The following is a 13,744-nucleotide window of genomic DNA, read 5'->3' as shown; positions in this document are numbered from 1 at the left end:
GCATTGTGTTTAATTCCAAACAGTTAAACAATCACAAAGTATGCATCTTATGCTTTATGAAAGTAATGCCAAATTTTTGCAATAAAGTACGAAATTTCTGAAAAACTATTTATGAATAGGAGTGTAATATCAAAAGTTAGTTTTAAAGCGAGAGCCAGTGATAATGGAGGTGAGACTTTGTGTCACAACGTTTATCCATCAATACATGTTACTCTATTGGCGGAAGAAACACGTACGGTGTTTCTAAGGTTTCAGCTTGATATTTTTGTAATTGTGTAACACGTTGATAAGAGTTGAGTATTATATCAGTTTAACTTTGCGAAACGTTTTCACCGAATTCTCAGTAATTATATCATGAATTGGTTATGGAACTTCAACTTCATTTTGTGGATTTTTACATTGTTTGATTTTGAGAATGGTAGGTTGTGAGGGTAAATTAACAACAGTTTTTACATATGCTTTTAGTACTAGTTACTATTACTAGTAATGTTCCTAGCCACTAAGTGACAGTACAGTACTCTACCAGTACCAGTAATAAAGTAGATAAATACCCTTGTTCAGTCAGATAAGAGTTGGAAGTGTTGATGAAATTTAAAGTAGTTGGTCTCAGGTTAACTAAGGGTCAGAGTAGTTTTATTTTTAACGCTTAAAATTAAACTGTGTAAATGTATCATTAAATAATACAGTGTGTAATGACTATGGGTAGGTAATGTAACCAACCTACATAACTGATTCATAATGTAAAATTCTGTACTTTAAAGTATCATAGATTATTCAGTAAGAACGTTGACTGTGTGAAATGGCACAGTAAATGTATAAGTTTTATTAAGGAAATAATTTGTGAGGTGTTTAAATTTTTTTTTCTTTCGTGTCCACCTGTATCTTGTGGTTACCATCTAGTACTGCACACACCTGATTACATGTTCATTGCTTATACTTTCAGTGAGGTCTTTGTTATGCATGAGACCTGGAGTTATGAGCAGATGAGTAGTGTTGGATTGTCTACCTCTCACTGAAGACAGTGGGTTTGCTGTGGTTCCATTATTTTGCTGTGTTGACCCTAGACCTGTTGGGATGGGTAGTGGTTGCAAGATTGGTAGCAGTCACAATACAGGGTGGCCCGTAAGTCCCTACCCATCCATATGTTATATTCAATAATGCATGTATTATAAATTTGTTTCTTTTTTTTTCAGAGAAATATGGCCGATGTAAGCTCATTTACACTTGAAGAGCGTATTGTGACATGGCATCGCATAATATTACGCAGCGAGAATGAGGGACAGCACACAGATACATAAGATATATGGATGGGTAGGGACTTACGGGCCACCCTGTAGATTAGATTTCCAGGGCTGCAGCATGGATGCTCTGGGAATTACCCCAAGTGCTTGATGATACATGGTGAAAGTGAAACTTCTAATAGTAATACAGTACTGCTGTAATACTAACCACTGTTGCATTATAGAGAAAATGAGTATATAATATAATACAAACAGAAATGATACAAACATTTTAGGATAAAGTTTGAACCCACAGTAACAAAACAATAAATGTATTGGGATACAATGGTTGACACTTTCATGTGTCTTCTTCAGTTCAACTTAGTATTGAAGAAAACAAGTAGTAGTGTTGAAATGTATATCCAAGTGAATTTGTATTATTCTGTGATTCATTCTGAATTATATTACCTATTATTAGTGTAATGTTAGCATCCTTCTCAAGCATCAGCTAATGATCTGTTTTCAGAGTGCTTAGCTTGAGTGTTGAAGCCAAAAAACTTAAAATTAAAAAAATGAGCTTTCATTTTTGTTTTTATGAAGAAAAACAATTGATTAATACCCTGTCTTCCCCTTCGTACAACATATAACTTTCCCCTTGGTACAACACATAACTTTTCCCTTGGTACAACACATAACTTCTAAACTTTTGTAATTGATTTCTTGCCTTACCCTAATGTGACAAGAAGTGTTAAGTTAGTTCATTGTTTATTTTTCTCTGTTTAGTGTTCAAGTAAATGTTTTAAGCATAAGCCAAAATTTATTTGTTATATACATGGGTAAGTAGGTCATGATGGTTCTAAGTAATGGAAAATATTTACTCAGGAAAACCAGTTTGATGTAACCTCAGAAGTATGTTTTTATTGAGTGTACTATGTGTTTTTATAATACAGCATTATAGTCATAATTTTTAACTTTATATCTAAATTATAATATTTCTGAAAATAATTAAATGAAGCAAAAATTTTCAATAAGTGATCTGTTTGTTATAAGTTATTTTAATGATTTTTGCTTGTAACATGTAAGGAAACAATTATCTACACAGTGAAGGTCAGTTATTCAGTTCATTCCACTAGAGTTTAATTACATAATACTTTTGATCACATGCAGGAGGAACTCAAGCAATTAAAATAATAAGCAGGTGTGGCCTAGAAGTTAGTGTTTTAAAGCTGTATCAAAGAGTCTAAGGCTTAGACATGATGCCACTGACCATGCATTATAAATTTGACTATGGGTATGTTATAATAGTGACAGCCAAACTCATTTAGTTCAAGGAGCAAGATAAAGCCTATGTAGCAGTGAGTACTGTTGAACAGCTGACCCATCTCCCATCAGAACTATTGATCAAAATAAAAGCTGATTAGACCTCAATAGTATGGATCTCCTTCTGATCGTTTAGCAATGAGCCCTGTGAGGGCTATCCAAGTTGAATATTCCTGTACCATTTAATTAATTATTATATTCAATAAATTCTACCATTTTGTTTGTTTAGATGCATCATAATCTATTCAGTTTGTCAAATTTAATTTTTAATATAGTTTGTAGTTGAACATTTTATCACCTGGAATTTGAATAATTTTACATTAAGTGTAAGATTACATATTACATTTTAAAGGTTATACATTGCACAGTTAGATATATCTATATAAGTTCAAGGATATAAAATGAAAGTTGTTAACATAGTTGTGATAAGTTTCTACAAGAGCAAATTGTGTTAAATTAATTCCTATATTTATTCATGTCATGTTTGTGAACTTGTTTGTCTGTGAATTCCTTTAATAGTTTTGGAGCTAGAGAGCCAAACTTAGCTGATGGTCCAATTGGTATCCTTATCTATATGCCCAAAAAACATCAATTTGGCATGATGATGATATTGACACTGTGCTCTTGCCTTATACACTTTGAAATCCTGTTTGAAATGGTATTCACACTCCACACTGACAAGCTGGTGGGAACAAATGTGCTTGGGGATAATGGATGAGCATAATTTGTCCCTTGGAACCTCTATGAATCATGAGTGGGCCTTTTAGCCCCACAGATAAGCAGGAAGATTTTATGATAGTGGCTTTAATAGCTGCAATGGAAGTATAATACACAGCTTAAGCATTTATAATCTTTTTTTTTATAAGACAAAGCAGGAAAATATAGATGATAATATATGCAGAGTGGTGTGTTCCAGTATTGTAACACAACATATGAACAATATCCAACCTTTAGTTTTCAGGAATTCATTGATTCACTTTTTAAACTCATAGTAAGGTTAGAAGGGACCTGATTAAAGCTTTAAAATACTGTATAAAAAGAAATATGTGGGATTCATTACATCATTTTGTTTTTATTTTGATGTTTAACAAGCAAAAGTGCCCGTCCCCAGTGATGGGGAAAGTTTAAGTTAATTCATCAATTTAAATTATTTCGTGGAGTTTGAAAATGTTAATTGTGTTGCACTCTTGGTTTCAGAGTCAAAGCTCTGAGCTACTTATACCATCCACCATGAGCTGCTCAACAATAAAATATGGTAAATCTACCTTTTTATTCTTTATGTTACATTTTAAAATTAGAATAACAGTGTGATTAATTTCTAACAAGTTATTGTAGAATATTCTGCAAAATGAAACTTGGCATCAACTTTACTCATGCCTCTTCTTTCACTATTTCAAAAATTAATGTTGAGCTTTGCCTGCATGCACAGGCAGTGTGGAAAGTGACCACTGTAAACAGGAGACAGTTGAATGCTTGGACAGACACCACGATTCATGTTACATATAAAGTGGTGAGAGTCATAGTAGTGGGGGACATAATTTAAAATGTAGCAGGATAGGAATTTATCTGCAAATTGGGTAATTTTAATTTTTTGGACCAAGCCCTTGTTATCCCTCCAGTTATGTTAATTAAAGGTATCACTCTCCACTGTTTCCAATGATGAACAATTCTGTAACCAATTCATGTTGTTGTAAGAAGAAAACTGTTGAAACTGAAGCCTAATCTGTCTTTTTTTGAAATGTTAAACTTGTGTCTTCTAGTCGTGCTGCCTTCAGCATAATGCAGAAGTAAATCAGGCATATATTCCATTGAATCCATTGGATAATCTTGAAAGCTCAATCAGATCACCTTTTACACTTCTTTCTTTCAAGAGGAAAAGGTTGTATGAGCTTAATCTGACTCCATAAACAAACCCATCTATTTCTGGAATTATCCTAGTTGGTAACTTTTGAACCTTCTTTAGTCAGTCAGTATCCTTTCTTAGTTAAGGAAACAAAAATTACACATGGTACTACAAGTGAGATGTAATCACTAATTTGTATGTAAAGAGAAAGTTACTTGTTTTGCTTGTAACAATTGTCTGTGAATATTTCCTAAACTTCTGTTAGTTTTACTGCTACAATTGGTAACAGAGCTGCTACAGGATCAAAACTGTGAGTTTCCCTTGTTTCTTAACCTCCTGAGATTAGCTCAAATAATTCTTCAGCCACGTCCAGAATACGAGTTGGATTTGACAGTAGCAAGAAGAATGGTAGCTTTGTACTTGTAGCAAGAAGAATGGTAGCTTTGTACTTGTAGCAGTAGAATGAGGATTATACTCATAGATAAATATTATGATAACTCTTTTTATTTCAATTAATATTCAAGGTAAATATTTTTATCTTATTTTATATGTGCCATTGGTCATATTGTTATTAGGACAGTTATTTTAATGCATGGAAAAGTCTTATTACTGGGTTAACTATGAAATATTTTAACAAAAAAACCTCAAGTAATATTTTAGTACAAGTGATATCAGAGGAAGTGTGGAAACTATATATTAAATGTAAAATTAGTTTTAAATTATACTTGCTTAATTTAAGTTATGGCAGAATTTAATTTTAAAACTATATATTTGTTAAGATAGTGCTGTTTGTGTGATGGAACCATGTATAGTACACACACACACATACATATTTTATTTGTAATTTGAATAATTCATGGTATGATTACACATGTATTTGGACAAGAAATAGCATTTTCATTATTAAAAAATCATACAGAATGCTATGAAGATACATATAAAGATTAGAATACAATTTAAAGTAGCTTTTTATAAAAATTCTGCTGAAAATATATTTATTTATCAGTTAGGTTTGGTAGTTTGGTTATTTAAAAATTTTCAACTGTATCTAATATTTTTATCAAGATGTTAAAATCTCATGAAAAGGTAGGATTTTCCTAAAACACTAACATCAGTATATATGTTATTGTTTAAGCTGAACGACTCAATGAATACATTCAACATTATGAAACATTGAGCTATGATGTTCCGAAGATTTACATGCATACTTTGCGTACTAGGCGGTCATCAGCTGCAGGTGAAGAGGTTCATATTCAGTTTTATGCTCATAAAAGGTAAGAATATCTTACAAATCTCCATAAAACACAATTAATTTTTAAAGATATCTTTACTGTTTTTTTCTTTTAGATTTTCATTTTTAAAGATTAGGAAAGGTTCATCAAAACAATGTATTAACTAATGTGTTTTAGCTGTTGGAACCTGTTGAAAAGATTTTCATTAGTATGTTTTTCAAACATCTCTATAATACTACAAAATATATAAGATTACTTCTCATGTTTTAAAGCCTTTACATATTCCATATATATGTTTAGACATTGACAGAAAATAATTACAAATTAAGAATGCATTGAATAATGGATTCTCAGTTCCTTTTTTTCACAATGAAATGCTAAAAAACATTGTTTAGAAAGAGTTTGTATATATTAAAATGAAAGAATAAGCATAATTTGTTTTTATTCTTTTTCTTAACAAAACAGGTTCAAATTTTGAGTTCAGGAAATAAACAAAAATTTGTCTGTGACCCAAGTTCTAAGATGGATATTAAATTGAGTTGTTGGGTATATCAGTCTATTTTGTAATATACTAATTAAAAATACAGCTCTGTGAATTAATTGTATAGAAATGGACTGGTGTGTGTAAACAGTACAATTTTTCAAAGTAATATTGTTTCATTTCATTCCATATACTCTGAACCTAACTTCTTTTCAAGGTGGTCCTGCCCTTAGAATGGAAATATGTTACTATTTATGAGCCTATTTATTGATACATTTAAAGCTTGATGACTTATAATTCTGGGTTTAATTCCTTTGGTTGGCTTTCACACATGGACTTTTGTAAATGAAACAAACAAAAGACAAACTGTGCAATATTAACTATTATAAGGATGAACTTAATGTATGGTGTTCCATTTAGAATGTCAGAGAACCAATGAATATGCTTGGTTGTGCTTTTTAATTAGAATTTCTGAAATGAATATCATTTTCACAGCTCATAAGTTTTTTTCCCCATTATCCTTCATTTAGTAGATAGGGGCTATAAGCTGCACATATGAGACTTCAGTAGTAATATAAAAGGTTATTTTTTTCACTTTAAGTTCAAAATTTCTCTAAATAGATCCCATAATATTATGTGTTTTCACCAACACTAAACACTGTGTGTCTGTCAGCCACTATGCCACTAATTTTATTTTTTTAACAATACTATAATTCTCTTACACATGATATAAGCCCTTTTCAAAATACCACATTCTATGTATGTAAATGTGTTCTAAAGAATGTTGAAACTATTCATATTACTTTAAAAAATAATAATAGCTTTATAAAGAGTATCAGAATTCCTGAGCATCTTGACTTACCAACAAATTTTAAAATGTTGCTAAGTTATTAAAATTGTTCACAAACATTAATGAATATTAACATTCAAAAGCACTCCTGAGGAACTGCCAGTACTTGGACTTCAGTAGCTTCATCTATGTAATTTGAAATGTGCCACTTACACTGCACAACAATTTTTTTTGAAAAGTTTTGCTTCCTGAAAAGTTTTTGCTGATTGTGACAGGTACCTGGTGGGTATGCACAAATATAGTTTTGGTTTTGCTTCATCACGTAGGGACTCTGAGATATAGACAGTTAACTGTTTACCGGCAATAACGTATTTAATTGCGTTTATGTTTCTAATACGCTATTAAGTTCAACATAATTAAAAGTGTTTTGCTCCTGATTTTCGTTTGTATTCAATGTCCGGTGCATCACGTTGTAGTGTTCAACAGTAGTCAGCAAGCATTGACGGATTCCAGTTGCCCTGATATCGTTTTTCCATTGTAGCAATGTCCTGGTGAAACTGAATATTTCGATGAAACAGTACGTGATTGGCAAATTTGGATGTGATTTTTATGATCAGCAGCCAAAAATCTATAAGGAACACCCAACAGTGTTCAAGAAGCAAAAAACTTTGTTGTGCAGTGTTATCACTTTTTTCTTTCTACTACTTAGATAATTTTATTGTTTGCTAGGTAATTTTATCATCTAACAATTTCATAAAAATTTGATTTGAATGTTTTTATGATACCTTGTTACCAGTGCTAAAGTCAAAAACAAAACATGAGAGTTGATTTAGTGCAAAGTTGTATGAAGGATATTGTTTGTGTCATCCATAATTTTGAAATGATAGACTCAAGGAAAGGCAACTAGTTACTAGCATCAACCTTTTAGTCTCTTATTATCTATTAGAATAGTGGAATTTTACAGTTACTCTTATAACACACTCATTACCCAGTGTATGTAGTATGTATTTTTGGGACAGTGGGTCACAAAGAAGGATTCATGGTCTGGGCAAGCTCACCATTGGGCTATGACCAGCATGCATCAGAAACATCTGATGTGCAAGAAGCAATAGAAACCTCTTATTCTATGGACTTTCAGTATTGAAAAGGAGACTTATTATTTTAAAATAAACTGAAACTACTTCTATCTTTTTCTGGAAGCACAGATATCTAATGTCACTGCTTCATGTTTTAAAGTCTAAGAACTTTTCTTCACTGCTAAATTTGATTTTATAAATCTTATAAAGCCATTGTTATGTATTACAGTCCATCTTGGATGAGTTTCTGATTTATTATGTTGTGTACACAATGTATAAAGATTTCTAATAGTCAGAAATTGTAATTTAGAAGTTAATTGAATATCAAATGTATGTATTTTTAATATACAAACACACCTGTGTAATAATGGTTATTACAAATAATGGTTTATATACAAGAGTTTTATAAACTTACAAACAATATTCAGTCTTCCATCTGGTCTGGAACTGAATATTTTATCAACAGTCCAAGTCCACATAAAGCAAGTTACTTTTATGTTGATACAGAGATACACTTCACTTGATGGGAATGCTGGCTAATTCTGTTCTTAACACATGAATTTTTTCTCCTGAAGTTATGCGATGGCTTCATAGAAGTACTAACATCCAAAGTTAATTCACTGAAATTGAATGGTTTGTGACTTTCTAAGTTTGTAAAAGTTCCTGGTCAAATTCTGTACTTTTCCAATTAATAAGTGTTAATCACAATTACAGCTCCTAAAGCTTATAGTATACTTACTGTATCAACCAAATAATATTTTATCATTGTCTCTCAGTACTTTGTGATGGCTTGGCTTATACTGATTAGGTAAGATTCTAGAAAGTTCAATAAGATTGCTGGTGTTTTCATAAAACATATATTGATGATCCATACTTATGAGAATAAGTTTAGAGAACAGGCAATACACATACAACAACATACGTTACATGCATCAAACTGAAACAAATACATACATTGAAATAAATGTGTAACAATAAATCCATTCCACCATTTAATGAATCCTCATACATTTACTTCAAATTCTGTTAAGTGGAATCCATCACAGGTATGTGATTCTCTCTTATCCTTAAATATTGACTTGTTTGCTTTTTAGAAAAACGAATTTCCTAGTTGTTTATTTAGCATTGCATCATAACCAAGATGTCTTACCTATACCTGATACAAGAAAAGAACAGAACTATTTTATAATTTCTATCCACAAAGTAACAAATATTGATGAATAATCCATCAGTTCTGCTGTTATCAGTACTATAAACTCTAGCAAATGCTTCAAAAAGTTCCATACTTTTTTTTTTACTATCTACTGACAATTTTACTTTTTCATGCAAGTTAAATCTGCTTGATAGTTTAATGTTGTTTAAAAAAATGAAAGGAATAGATATCACATAACAGTATTTAAAAAATCCTGTACTATGTAATTATGATGTTCATCTAAGCTTCGGTGTAATAGCTTGGAATATATTGTGGTATGTGCACACTACCCTAAAATATATTAGTTCAGTGTATTTTTATATTAATATCTGTCTCAAATATAATTTGAAATGGAAATGATGAACACGTAGATTTGTCAGTGTTTTGATCTAAAGTTACTGAAATGAAAATATAAATCAGATATAATGGTTTATAAGATATTGTTTTTCATAACTTATTTTTTCTGAAATAACAGATACAAAGCAACATAATAAAAACTAAACATTCAGGAAGATGCTTCTCATTAACAGTGCATTGACTTTTTTAAGGGTTTTTTTAGTGAGAATTCATTTTCTTGATATCCAGAACTGTTTGAAGTATATACATCTGTAGGGTAGTTTCAAGGGGGCATTAGTTCTGCATATAATATTGACGTAATTTATTAAATTTTGTTCTATTAATTAAAGATAATGGTTCTTACTGGTTGTTATCAATATCTTGTTTGGTTTAGCACCAATGAAATGTGTTGCCTGAGGTTGCAGTGAGATTGGTAAAATGGCATGGTAACCATTTATTGTGATTTTGATGTGAAAGTTATGAAAAAGACATCAAAATGTGAAGAAACAAGCATAGCTAGAATTCATATTAGACTGAAGAGCTTGAATTAATTCATCAGAAAATTAGATATTCATCAACTGGGTTTTTATAAATACATCAAAAAATGAAAATAAAAATCAAGAAATTAAATTACAATCATGAAATGCCCCTTAGACACCCTCTGGGGAGGATCTTTAAAAAAAACTTAGTTGTGGTTGAAAAATCTTGGAACGGCATTTAGGAATGAATGTTTATTTTGAGATTTTAAAATTAGAGTTTCAAATCATAGTTTTTCAGATATGATTAATTATCAAATATATATATCACATTTTCGAAATTTGAGTAATTATTTCCAGTTAGAAGAGATAGATACATATTGTAATTTAACTTGTGCAATAAACTTGAGTCAGTATTGGAAACATTCATCAACTGGCTGAAGCAATTCCTCATTTTCTAAATAAATTTTAATAAAAAAATCAAGATATTAAATTAAATTAATGAAATCCTCATAGAATCAGATAGTCGAGGATTCTTAAACCCTCATTTATTTTTATTTCCCCGAACTCAAAACTGTCACTGAACTAACAAGACTTGTGAACTGTAATTAGTACAACGTGTGATCCATATTTCTTTCGATACTGTAATTCCAGCTCTGTGAAGGTGTAGAAGTTTGGAAAGATATTTATCATACAGGAAAATAAAGTGTATGTTTACGGGGTTTACAACTCTTAATGTAGGAGCTAATTCTATCAGGCATGTGATATTTGTGATAAGGTGCAATGAAAATAAATACCTCTCTTGCATAACTATGAAAGAACATACCGTAATTCAGGGATATTTTTCAAACTCCTTGTGCTGTTGTTTTGTATTTAGTCAGTGGGTGCATTTCTAAACAAAATGTGAAAGATTGTAAACTTGCAATTATTCTCTGTTTTTGACAAAAGCTATGTATTACAACAATTGTTTATCGAGACATACTCGCTGGACTCTGTTTCATTTTTCTCATGGAGTGTAGTTTATACTTAAATTTGAGGAGTGTTTTACAGTTTAGTTTGACTTAAAATTTATCTCCTTAAAATATATGAATATATAATAAGAATGACTGTTGACTTAAGTAATCTAGGAATGTAGAGTATCAAATGAGAAACTTTCTTTTCGATTTTGACTTTGGATTGCACATCAGTCATTCTGACTCTTGTCTTTGTATTGTTTAAAATAATGCAATTTTCATTGTTTCAGCAGTCTGACATTTTAAAAGACATAAAAGCTGAACATTGAATTTTATGAAGCAGATACGGTGAACCATTGAGGATGCCTCTTGAGAGAGACCAATTCTGCTCAGTATAGACTAGAGAAGTGGTTTTGTGCACTAAGTATATTTCATCCCTCTATGGCTTTTCTCACCATACTGAAGGTTGAATTCCTTCCTGAAATGACTCCATTGTAACAGACAATTATGCAATTTCTTTTTGTACAAACAAAGCTAATAAATCTGCTGTTTTGATTTAGTTCTTAACAGTTGCCTTTAAGCTGTTTCAAAGTACCATTAAACCATAGTACTGTTTCAAAGTACCATTAAACCATAGTACTGTTTCAAAGTACCATTAAACCATAGTACTGTTTCAAAGTACCATTAAACCATAGTACTGTTTCAAAGTACCATAGTTATTACACAAAACAGTTTTGAGTAAATGAAGGGTCATGTTACCGGTATACATTCTTCATATTATACAGTTACACTTGTACTGAGTGCATGCTTCACAAGTGTTTTTATTTACTTACTTTTTTATCTAACCTAACGAACTTCTTCAAATTATACAGTTACACTTGTACTGAGTGCATGCTTCACAAGTGTTTTTATTTATTTACTTTTTTATCTAACCTAACAAACTTCTAATTCTTAACTTTTAATTACTTGTATAACAATAAATGATATAAGAAAGGAAATTTAATACTTTTGTCAGAAATCTTTCCCAAGATCTCAGTGGAACAGTGATTAGTGTATGGACTTACATCTCTGAAATTCAGAGTTTGATTTTGTGCAGTGTACAAAGTAGATAACCAAATATGGCTTTTTTCTAAAACAAACAAGGAAACTTTCTCAAGCTTTTGTACTTGTGCAACAGAAGTTTATATCAAACTGTGGACTTAAATTTTATTCAAGATAGTGTGGTGTTAGAAATTACTTTTGTTTAAGATTTTAACGTGCAAGTTGATATATGAAATAATGCCACTAATATAGAATAGAAAGACCTAAAATTAAAAATTTACCTAGCTTTCTGAGTTATTAAAAATCAGTTAAGTTATTCTAATACCTGGTGAAGTAGACTTCCAAGACTGATAAACAAAGACAGTGAGGGCTAAGTATTAGAAACTGGTTATTCTAAGGGCTTTTAGCCTTGTCACATTCATAAACTTTGAATATCCTCTTCATATTGGTCAGAAATAATCAAGTAGCAAATGTTATAGAGAATTGTTGACAATTTTTGAAAGACCAGATGTGCTTGAGGGGAGTATACATATGGTTTGCATGTGCATCAGTAAATATTGGAGGCTAGAAAATGATGTTTTAACTCGAGGACGTCTGTAGTATGAGGGTATAAATGTTGAAGAGCATCTAAAATGGGCAATGGGAAACGAGTTAGTGTCACATGATACAGACAAGTGAATATTGAGAATTAATTTCCTCTTAAAATTATGGAATTTAAACTTGTACATTATTAAAATTTGAATAATAAATCCTTGAATTTTTATGTCATGTTTCATGATGTACATTGATAATAAAGTTTTTAAATTAAATTTTGAATGTAACTGTTAAATGGTTGCGGCATGAACTTTGGCCCATGTGTACTCAGAGGGTTAATATACAATAAGCTTGACTAAACCAACAAATGAAAGAGACTGATATAGATTTCTGAAATAGAAACACAGATGGGATAGTTTTTGTAAAAATAAAAATAAAGCTATTACTATAAATATGTTTAATTTTAGGTGACAACCAGACAAGAAAATGAACATAACATTGGAAAGTCTGACCAGTTGTTCACAGTTGTTTGCCATTTTTATGGTATTTATTCAAAAACACATCAGTAACAACATAAACATTTCTGTCTCCACGTATGACTACTATGACAGACGACCTGCTGAAACTTAGTGGATTGTCTAGCACCAGGCCATGTATGAATGAAAATAAGTGTGTGTGTAAATGTGGGAAACTGTTCTGAGAGTAAAATTAGATTTCAAGGCTGAACACATCCTGTAACTGTCAATTCAGCTTGAAAAATTTTGTGAATACAGATATAATAATGTAGTAAAATCTAGAGAGGGTTAGGCTATAATATCCACACATCACACTAGAATGTGTTGGCAGTATTTAACCTTCATCAGTACACCTGGGGTCCATATGGACCCTGCCAATAAATACTTTTTAATATTTTTTCATTGACCAGTTGTATATTTATTTATTTTTAGATAATAGTCACATTATCATCCTGTGACACAACAGTAGTAAAACTTTAGATGTTTTGTAGTCAAATAATGGAAAAAAAAGTAATATATAGATTTGGAGCTCTGTGTCTTCATCAGGCATTGTGTGTGTGGACTTACAGAGATTATCCATTGTGATAAATAGTAATTATGTATTTAGATCTGTCCTGAAGTAAAGTAAAGCACACAACCTACTACAGAAATGTCTTCAGAATCCCTGTGCAATACAGAAAGGTGTCAAATCTGCCTTGATAGATCCAGGATTGCTTGACACAAGACAGCATGCTG

At 31.1% G+C, this 13,744-nt stretch overlaps 1 protein-coding gene across 1 annotated transcript in view; it reads left to right on the top strand.

Moving 5' to 3' along the window:
- LOC143249859 (disintegrin and metalloproteinase domain-containing protein 10-like) overlaps positions 1–13,744 on the top strand; it is a 68,116-nt gene continuing 54,372 nt past the window's right edge. The window contains exons 1-4 of the mRNA XM_076500420.1: positions 1–418; positions 944–1,122; positions 3,738–3,795; positions 5,519–5,657. Of these exons, the coding sequence (XP_076356535.1) occupies positions 1,075–1,122; positions 3,738–3,795; positions 5,519–5,657 (245 nt within the window). The 5' untranslated portion in view covers positions 1–418; positions 944–1,074. The remainder of the gene's footprint in view (positions 419–943; positions 1,123–3,737; positions 3,796–5,518; positions 5,658–13,744) is intronic.

The sequence above is a fragment of the Tachypleus tridentatus genome, chromosome 4, assembly GCF_004210375.1.
Source record: "Tachypleus tridentatus isolate NWPU-2018 chromosome 4, ASM421037v1, whole genome shotgun sequence".
Taxonomy (NCBI): Eukaryota; Metazoa; Arthropoda; class Merostomata; order Xiphosura; family Limulidae; genus Tachypleus; species Tachypleus tridentatus.
This window is presented reverse-complemented; position numbering and strand designations above follow the sequence as displayed.